The 10,649-nt window shown below is 39.9% G+C and overlaps 1 protein-coding gene and 1 long non-coding RNA gene across 2 annotated transcripts; both read right to left on the bottom strand.

Moving 5' to 3' along the window:
* On the bottom strand, window positions 1-3,476 carry LOC112641385 (uncharacterized). Its single transcript, XR_003124601.3, has 4 exons — window positions 3,327-3,476; window positions 2,770-2,811; window positions 423-566; window positions 1-259 (listed from the first exon to the last, which is right to left on the bottom strand). It is a non-coding gene; the product is annotated as an uncharacterized LOC112641385 (long non-coding RNA).
* A 6,249-nt stretch (window positions 3,477-9,725) lies between these two features.
* LOC112641388 (olfactory receptor 5AC1-like) lies at window positions 9,726-10,649 on the bottom strand. Its single transcript, XM_025418396.1, has one exon. The coding sequence runs from the start codon at window positions 10,644-10,646 to the stop codon at window positions 9,726-9,728; it is 921 nt and encodes a 306-aa protein (XP_025274181.1). The 5' UTR covers window positions 10,647-10,649.

Below are 10,649 nucleotides of genomic sequence, written 5' to 3'. Positions count from 1 at the left end.
TATTTACAGTAACCCCAACTGAACTTACAAATAACAGCCAGTATTTCAGTGGATCAACACAACAGAAGTTTAGTTCTCTATAAATATAGGCACATGTGCTTAACTGAACAAATATTTATTCCTTTTGATGATTCAGAGTCCAAGCTCTTTCCAACTTGTCACTCAAGCATTTTCCACACATGACTTCCTTCCAGGTTTATGTTTTCTTTTGGATCAAGCGAGAAGGAGAAAGTTCACAGGGGATTCCAAATGTGAGGTGCTTATGAGCCAGAAATGTAAATGATATACATCACTTTCAATGCTAAACTCAATCATATCACTATAGTCAATTGAAAAGGGAGGCTGTGTATGCAGAATGAAAAGGAAACAGATTTAGTTCATTTCTTCTACTGATTTTACTACAGTGTCTGATTCTTATTTACCTGTTTTACCCTCCTTCCCATGTAGACAGTGTTTTCAGCATCTTCCCAAGGGAAGCAAACCCAATTCCCATCTAGCCCGTATTCCAAGAAAAAGCCAGAATCTCAGTTGATACTCTATAGTCTCCAGCTGTAGCTGTTCTTTGTCTGGAAACCAAGAATTTTGTTTAGTATTTTGCCACATGTTACAATTACGCATGCCAATATACAATTTTTGTAGAATTTGTCTGTCATCCTGTGGAGAACATGAACTTTGCAAAGGTATCCAGAGTCTTTATCAACATAATATTGTCAATATAAACAAACACGCCTGCTATTCTACAAAAGTGTCACCCAAATAAATATTCCTTACATCCTTTTAATCCATTACATTCTCTTCTTAGTAAATTTTAGTCCAGTCAAAAGACTTACTCTTTTTGAGGGACCTAACCACTTATAAGAAGACCTCTATCCTTAATCTGATTTTCTGACTATGTCCAGATTGTCAAAGTTTGGCTAAGAAAAACTGGATATTGGATGAAAGTCTTTTCTCTTGTTTGGAAGCTGCCCCCATCCCCAGTATTTAGCCTGTCTCTATTCCAGGAAATCTCAGCTATGTGGCCAGCAAGCCTATCATTGTGTAGGCGTAAATATAGAGTGGGTCAGAAATATCTGGAGGTTTGGCAGTTGTCTTTGATAAGATGTCAGAAAGTATAGAATTTTATCCCAACCCCAATTTCTCTGTACGTTCTCCTCTCCTACATGCTCATTCCCACACGCATCTATGCCTCATCTGTCTGCTTTGAGTGAAAACAGGTGCTGGATGAGCTGATTGTTGGAAGATCAGTATGACTTCACTTGCTAACTTCACAGGATTTCCCACACTGTCATGGGCTTCTGCCTGACAAGCTTCAGGTTCCCTTTGGCTAGAGACTCTGGCCATGTTCTCTCACATCTGGTCTTCACAAATATGCCCCAGGCTTCACAAATATGAACTGAGGTATCACTGTTGGAATTGGGCTATTCTCATGAAAAAGTGACTCTAAAACATTCAGAGTCCAAGAATGGAATTTAATTGCTTGTCCCATGTCTTGCTACCTTCCATTTTCTGTCAGGAAGTCATGTACTTAGTCTGGAGGTGACCTGGGTCTATAATCCTAGTCAATGATTTGTTCAGCAATCCATGGAATAGGTATGGCACTATCCACTAAACCCTACATGTCAGAAAAGAAATTAATTTAAATATTTTTCATCTTTGTTTCTGACATGTTATATGAAAATATGGGAGTGAGGAGGTAGCGTGTGAGCTGTTGGAAGCAGAAAGAAGGTCCCTAAGACCTTCTGTCCTACTAATATCCTCACACTCTTAAGGATTGTTCATTTTTTCAGCTTTTGCAGCCAAAGTTGAGGCCTGTTGGAACTTATGATCTGGTCTCTCTTGAATGGAACAGGGCTTGGCCATCCTGAAAGGCTTTCTGCCTCTCTCAGCTCTCTTTGGTGTGGTAACCCCTTCAGGTCTCTATTATGCCATCTGTCTACATGCCCCAGCCCATCCTCTCCAGTCTTTTCAGGAGTGAGTCTCCTGGCCACTCTCAGACACTGCAGGAACTTCCAGGTGCTGGCCATGCAATGCAGTGATGGGGAGCAGACTCCAAAGCTAAACATGAAGGCTCTCCTGCCTGAACACTCTGCAGGGCCAAGTTCATTTTGATGTAGCCAGATGTGGAAGGAGAAGAGTGAGAAATAAACTTTTATTTCCAGTGTCCTAAATGGGAATTTAGGCAAAAAATTCATCTCTTCTAAGGCCACCTATGATAGGTAAAATAATTGCCAACAAATATAATAAACCTGTGAATATGGTAGGTTGCATGGAAAAGGGGAATTAATAACGTAGATAGAATTACAGTTGTTCATCAGCTGAGCTTAAAATAGGGAGATTATTCTGGATTACCTGGAAAGATCTGAGGCAATCACAACGGTCCTTAAAGTGGAAGAGGAGGCACAAGAGTCAGGGGCTAGGGAAACTGACTATAAAGGACAAGCACAAGAGATGCAACCCTGATGGCTTTAAAGGTCCAAGAAGGGCCCATGAGCCCAATGATAAAGGCAGCTTCTAGAAACAGGAAAAGGGAAGAAACAAAGTCTCACCCAAAGCTTCCAGAAAAGAATTCACCCGGATAACACCTTGATTTTGATCCAATGAGATTTATGTCGGACTTTTGCACTACAGAAGTAGTGTGTACATAAATATGTATTGTGTTAAGCCACTGTTCATGGTTATTTGTTAAAACAGAGGCAGAAAACGCACTATGGGAGGTAGGGCAAGATGGAAGAGCAGCGGAGCCCTAACCCCACCCCCCCATCCACTTACCCACATGACTCTCAAACCATCCTGAACACCTAGGAATTGGACCTGAGATGTAAACAGGGAATAGTTGGACGTTACAGAGAGAAAAGTTTTCATTTCTAACAAGGTAGGAAGGCAGAAATAAAGAAATAAAAGAAATGAAAGAAAGGAAAGAAAGAAGGAAGGAAGGAAGAGAAGAAAGGAAGGAAGAGAAGAAAGAAAGGAAGGAAGAACGGAAGGAAGGAAGGAAGGAAGGAAGGAAGGAAGGAAGGAAGGAAGGAAGGAAGGAAGAAAAAAAAAAGAAAGAAAGAAAGAAAGAAATAAAGCAAGAAGAAGAAAAGAAGAATAGAAGACAGAAGAAATAAGGCAGGAAGAAGAAGGAGAAGAAAGAGAAGAACAGAACAGAAAAATAAAGAGACAGAACAAGCAATACATAAAGAAGAGAAGAAAGCCTGAAGAAAAGAAAAGAAAAGAACAAGAAAGAAAAAGTAAAAGACTAAAGTGGGGGAGGCTCGCCAGGCTCAGGGTAAAGGGAGCAGCGAGAGCCCCAGGCTGGAAGCGCAGCCCCCACCCGCCGGGACCTTCACAGTCTGCCGGAGCTTCCCGGAGGGAAGAGGGCTCCGCGGGGAAGTCGGCAGAGCCGGGATCGCAGGGAAGCCTCCAGGCCCCGGCGTCACTACAAGAGGAGCGGCCCCCGCACGGCCAACCGCAGACCTCGGGGGAGGGTTGGAGCACCGCGGCCCGGGCCTCGGGAGACGCCAGTGGCTCAGGCAGCATCTGAGGGGCCAGGCGCGTGGGAACAGGGGTCTCACGGGGTCAACAGCTCCCACTGTGCCCGGCACCGGTGGGGGCGGGGCAGCTCCCCTAGGTGCACACACCTGAGAGTCAGCACGGCATCCCCTCCCCCAGAGACCAGCTGGAAGGTCAGGGGAAGAGCGAGTCCTTGACCCAGAAGCACTGGAAAGCTACAGGACCAAGGGAAAGTCGAGGGAATATAGTATATAGAACTAGAGGGTCTCCCCCCCTTTTCTAAATTTTTTTCGTTTTTTCCATTACAACACGTTTTTATATCAGACTAAAAATTTCCAATATTTTATCTCTTTTCCCATCTTAACTACAATATTTTACCAGCACTTCATTTTTAAGTTTCTTCCTTTTTGACTTTCATATTTCTACAATTACGTCTTAGATATATTTTTCACTTCTAGATTCCCTTCAACATATTCAATTTTATTTTGGAAGATATAAGAGATATAGCTTTTTTGTGTGTGTTTTTTGTTTTCTCTGCCTCGTTTTGTTCTACAACGGCGGAAGTTAATACCTTCTAAAACGTGACCAGCATGCACCCAGAACCAGTGGTATACTGTGCTGGTTCATTCTGTGAGACTATATTCTCTCTTCATTCTCATTCTGCCCCCCTCTTTTACCTTGTTTATGTTTTGGTCAATGCTGGGGCCCTCTACAAGTATTGCTGGTTTATATAAATTTGGGACTGAGCATCTTCTAACATACAGAACAAAATACACTCAACCAAGAGGATCATCCTCTTGGACTCCTCAGATAGATTACATTCTCTCTCTACTACTACTTCTTCACCACCATCCCCCAGTTCCCCTCCTTTTTTTTTTTCTTTTTTCTCTTTCCTCTTTACTTTTTTTCTTTTTCTTTTTTCCTTCTTCCTTGGGGTTTTTAGCCTTCTATTTTTACTACTTTATTTTAAAATTTGTTTTTCACTCTAGTGGTCCTTTGTTTTATTTTGTTTTGATCTTCTTTTTCTTTTTCTGGTCTCTGACTTCATCAGAATCACCAAGGGTGGAATTTACTTAGGTTGTGGTTGATATTTTTTACTCAGCCCACTCATAAACCCACTCTGCACTGAACAAAATGACTAAAAGGAAGAATTCACCACAGAAGAATCAGAAACAGTACTCACTGCCACAGTTACAGAATATGGAATTTCAAATGTCAGAAAGCCAATTCAGAAGCACAATTATAAAGCTACTGGTGGCTTTGGAAAAAAACATAAAGGACTCTAGAGCTTTTGTTACTGCAGAATTTAGATCTAATCACACCGAAATTGAAAATAAATTAAATGAGATACAATCCAAACTGGATGTCCTAACTGCTAGGGTTAATGAGGTGGAGGAAAGAGTGAGTGATATAGAAGACAACTTGATGGGAAGGAAGGAAGCTGAGGAAAAAAGAGATAAACAATTAAGATACCATGAGGAAAGGCTAAGGGAAATAAATGATAGCATTAGAAAGAAGAATCTACGTATAATTGGGATTCCAGAAGAGATTGAGAGGGAGAGAGGGCCAGAAAGTACATTTGAACAAATCGTGGTTTGTGATGAGAACTTTCCTAGTTTGGTGAGGGAAACAGGCATTCAGATCCAAGAGATAGAGAGGTTCCCCCCACCAAAAAAAATCAATAAAAACCATTCAACACTTTGACATTTAATAGTGAAACTTGCAAATTTCAAAGATAAAGAGAAAATCCTTAAAGCAGCGAGAGACAAGAGATTCCTCACTTATATGGGGAGAAATATTAGATTAACAGCAGACCTCCCCGTAGACCTGGAAGGCCAGAAAGTACTGGCAGGATATATTCAGGGTCCTAAATGAGAAGTACATGCAGCCAAGAATACTTTATCCAGCAAGGCTCTCATTCAGAATAGAAGGAGAGATAAAGAGCTTCCAGAATAGGAAGAAACTGAAAGAATATATGACCACCAAACCAGCTCTGCAAGAAATATTAAGGGGGATCCTGTAAAAGAAAGAGGAAGTCCAAAGAAATAAACAACAGAGGGATCCCTGGGTGGCACAGCGGTTTGGCGCCTGCCTTTGACCCAGGGCGCGATCCTGGAGACCTGGGATCGAATCCCACATTGGGCTCCCGGTTCATGGAACCTGCTTCTCCCTCTGCCTGTGTCTCTGCCTCTCTCTCTCTCTCTCTGTGACTATCATAAATAAATAAAAATTAAAAAAAAGAAATAAACAACAGAAACAGGGACTGAATAGTCAATACAATGACACTAAATTCATATCTTTCAATAGTTACTCTGAATGTGAACGGGCTAAATGATCCCATCAAAAGATTCAGGGTTTTTGACTGGATAAAAAGCAAGAGATGCCTGGGTGGCTCAGCGGTTGAGCATCTGCCTGAGGCTCAGGGCATGATCCTGGAATCCCAAGATCGAGTCCCGCATTGGAGTCCCTGCAGTGGAGCCTGTTTCTCCCTCTGCCTGTGTCTCTACCTCTCTCTGTGTGTGTCTCTCATAAATAAATGAATAAAATCTTAAAAAAAAAAGCAAGACCCAACTATTTGCTGTCTACAAGAGACTCATTTTAGACCTAAGGACACCTACAGCCTGAAAATGAAAGGTTGGAGAACCATTTACCATTCAAATGGTCCTCAAAAGAAAGCTGGAGTAACAATCCTCATATCAGATAAATTAAAGCCTATCCCAAAGACTGTACGTAGTAAGAGATGAAGAGGAACACTATATCATACTTAAAGGGTCTATCCAATAAGAAGACCTAACAATCATGAAGATTTATGCCCCTAATGTGAGAGCTGCCAAGTATATTAATCAGTTAATAACCAAAGCAAAGACAGATAATAGATAGATAAGAGATTAGATAATAATACACTAATACTGGGAGACTTCAACACGGCGCTTTCTGCAAATGACAGATTTTCTAAGCACAACACCTCCAAAGAAACAAGAGCTTTAAATGATACACTGGACCAGATGGATTTCACAGATATTTACAGATCTTTACATCCAAACGCAATCGAATACATTCTTCTCAAGTGCACACAGAACTTTCTACAGAAGAGACCACATACTGGGTCACAAATCAGGTCTCAACTGATACCAAAAGATCAGAATTGTCCCCTGCATATTTTCAGACCACAATGCTTTGAAACCAGTACTCAAACACAAGAAGAAACTTGGAAGACTCAAACACATGGAGGTTAAAGAACATCCTACTAAAAGATGCATGGGTCAACCAGGAAATTAGAAAAGAATTAAAAACATTCATGGAAACTAATGAGAATGAAGATACAACCATTCAAAATCTTTGGGATACAGCAAAAGGAGTTCTAAGAGGGAAATACATCACAATAAAAGCCTCCCTCAAAAATTGGGGGAAAAAAAAGCAAGTAAAACCTACACCAAGCAGAAGAAGAGAGATAATAAAGATTTAAGCAGAACTCCATGAAATAGAGACCAGAAGAACTGTAGAACAGATCAACAAAACCAGGAGTTGGTTCTTTGAAATAATTAACAGGATAGATAAACCATTAGCCAGGCTTATTAAAAAGAAAAAAAGAAAAGACTCAAATTAATAAAATCATGAATAAAAGAGGAGAGATAACAACCAATACCAAGGAAATACAAATGATTTTTAAAATGTATTATGAGCAGCTATATGCTATCAAATTAGGTAATCTAGAAGAAACAGATGCATTTCGGGAAACCATAAATTACCAAAACTGGAATAGGAAGAATAGAAAACCTGAACAGGCTGATAACCAGGGACAAAATTGAAGCAGTCATCAAAAACCTCCCAAGACACAACAGTCCAGGGCCAGATGGCTTCCCAGAGGAATTCTATCAAACGTTTAAAGAAGAAATAATACGTATTCTACTAAAGCTGTTCAGAAAGATAGAAAGAGATGGAGTACTTCCAAACTCATGTTATGAGGCCAGCATCATCTTGATTCCAAAACCAGACAAAGACTCCACCAAAAAGGAGAATTATAGACCAATATCCCTGATGAACATGGATGCAAAAATTCTCAACAAGATACTAGCCAATCAGAGAAGGACAATCATTATATAACTTCACTCATACGGGATATAAGAAATAGTGAAAGGCATTATAAGGTAAAGGAGGAAAATTGAGTGGGAAAAATTAGAGAGGGAGACAAACCATGAGCAACCACTATCTCTGGGAAATGAACAAAGGGTAGTGGAAAGGGAGGTGGGCAGGAGGATTGGGTAACTGGGTGCTGAGCACTGAGGAGGGCACTTGATGGGATGAGCACTCTGTGTTATACTATATGTTGGCAAATCGAACTTCAATTTAAAAATATATAAATAGATATAGATATATAGATATAGCACACACTACCTCATACTAGCAATTTGCCTCCCTCCTCACAAACCCCAGTCCTCTCTGGAAGGGGAAATTAAAACCTACATGTCTGATTCTTCCCCTGCTGTTGGCATCCTCTGTCTCCCTCATAATCTCCCAGGGCCAGAAGAAGTGAATTTGTCCCCTTTTATCACATGTCCTCCTTGAAACAGAATAGCAAGTGTAGGACCCTCTAATAATAGGAAAAAAAACTCAAAAAGAGATGAGTACCAAACCTGGTATATCTCTGATGAAAAGAAGGAAATAAATAAATTTAGAAAGTCTCCTCTTAAAGAATCTCTTAAAAATCAAGTACTAGCTTTGTCCAACTTTAAATACCATGAAAACAAACATATTAAAATTGGATGTTTAAATTTCATGGTTTAATATTTGCAAAAAAAAAATATCCTCATGGATTACGGAACTTCCTGTAGCTGTTTCTCTAGGGGGTCTGGGAAGATGGCAGTCCTGCTATACATCAACCCATGCTGACAAAAACATAGAGAATGTAACAATCTACTAGTGAATTACACCCGGAAACTGAGCCCCAAACACACAGCACTGAAGCCAGTCAGCCCCTCCTCTGGCTTTGGCAACAAATTACTTCTATCTTGAAATCAAAATACTAGGCCAGGGGTTAGAGGGATGTGTCATGTATGTGGGGATATCTTTTCTTATTTTTCACTAAAATATTCACAAATCCATAGGTAATAAAGTCAGGAAGCCAGATGGAAAATATGGATAACTTTTGTAAGGACAAAAAAAATCTATTTAAGTTACATAATTATGAGGTGATGGAGCACACCTACTATTTCAGCTCATTGTCAATTCCGGGGTGGGGGTGAGGAGTGTATTCAACTGGTGTATTTTTGCTGTAAACAGGTGCTAGTGAAATTACTCAATAAATTAAAAAGTAGAAATTTTTAAAGAACTCAGAAATGTTCATTATATTGCAGGAAAAGTAATTAATTTAAGTATTTAATTGCTAAATATTTGTATATTTCAATGAACACAATGTAAATAATAAATTAATTTCCAAAATTACTTGTAAACTTAAGATATATTCATATTGAATGCCTCATGAGGACTCTATGTTGTCATATTTAGTCTAACAGTATTACTTTGGTGTATATAGCATTTGAATCATTATAAACATCTATCAAAGATATTTGTATCTACAAAATTTTGAAATTTACTTGCTCAAAAACTAGGAGGGCATGAGTAGTTTTTAAGCAGAGGATTTACACAGGCTAATTCTTCCCATAAAAGAATATAAGTTCAGGGGTGTGTGAATGACTCAGTTGTTTGAGCATCTGACTCTTGATCTGGCCTTAGGTCATAATCTCAGGGTCATGGGATCCAGCCCTGAGCTGGGCTCCATGCTCAGCAGGGAGTCTACTTGAAAATCTCTCTCTCCCTATCCCTCAGACCGTCCCCCACTCATATTCTCTCTCTCTCTCTCTCTCTCTCTCTCTCTCTCTCTCTCTCATAAAAAAAGAGAATACAAGTTCAAAAAGTTTTAAAATATGTGTATCTGGAATCATAAAAGGTTATTCAAGTTACAAGTTGGAGATTTTTGTTTCACTTTTATCCTTGAGGATGGAATAAAAACCACAATAGCACAATGTAAGTGAAATCCATCCTTACCATGCTCATTATTTTGATGATCACCAGACCTTAAGATGAAGACAAGTCTATCTACTCTAAATTCTTTATTCATTCGTTTAACAAGTACATATTAAAGCCCTACTATGTGCAAGACCCAGGGACACATTATGCTTTATTTAAACAGGGTAAACTCTAAAGAATAACAAAAGCTTTTGGAGAAATATTTATTTCTTTGTAATTTTTCTCAGTGCACCTAAAACTTCCTTGTTTCTTAGGCTATAAATAAAGGGGTTTAGCAGGGGGATGATGATCGTATAGAACAGTGAATACATTTTATCCTGATATTGATCTGGGCCAGACCCAGGACGCACATACATGAAGAATAGGGTGCCATAGAACAAGGAGACAGAGAGCAGGTGGGCGCTGCACGTGGAGAAGGCTTTGCTCCTGCCCTTTTCAGACTTCTTTTTCAGGATGGCAAAGAGGACCCGGGTATATGACACTATGATGGTCATAAAAGTAAAAGCCTGTATAAAAGCAGCAAAAATAAAAAGCACCAATGCATTATTAGATGGGTCAGTGCAAGAAATTGTATATAGTGGCAAGATTTCACAGTAGAAGTGATGTATTATATTGGACCTGCAGAAAGTTAATCTAAATAATAATCCTACATGAATTGTGGGATGCAGAAAACCAATTACATAAGACAAACTTATCAACCAAGCACAGAGCCTGTTGGACATCACCACTGGATAATGCAAAGGGTTGCATATGGCTACGTAACGGTCGTAGGCCATCACTACCAGGAGGAAACACTCTGTGGTGGCACTGGAAGCAAAAATATAAAATTGGGTGATGCACTCAAAGTGGGATATCATATGATTCTTAGATAAAAAGTTCATTAGCATCTTGGGAGTCACAGAAGATGAGGAACAAGCATCTGCGAGGGCCAAACTGCCAAGGAATAAGTACATGGGTGTGTGAAGATGGGGGTCCTTCCAGATGAGAAAAATCAGTGCCAGGTTGCCCACCATGGTGGTGAGGTAGATGACCAAGAACACCAGGAACAGGGGGACCTGCAGTCCTGGACGATCTGTAAGTCCTATGAGAACAAACTCAGTCACCTGCGTCTTGTTTGCCTCCATCAC

The sequence above is a fragment of the Canis lupus genome, chromosome 33, assembly GCF_003254725.2.
Source record: "Canis lupus dingo isolate Sandy chromosome 33, ASM325472v2, whole genome shotgun sequence".
NCBI classification, from domain to species: domain Eukaryota; kingdom Metazoa; phylum Chordata; class Mammalia; order Carnivora; family Canidae; genus Canis; species Canis lupus.
The sequence above is the reverse complement of the archived record's forward strand: the minus strand, read 5'-3'. Positions and strand labels throughout refer to the sequence as shown.

Bases quoted from the DNA above. Each gene is read 5' to 3' on its own strand.
- LOC112641388 (XM_025418396.1), bottom strand. From the start codon at position 10,646: ATGGAGGCAAACAAGACGCAGGTGACTGAGTTTGTTCTCATAGGACTT.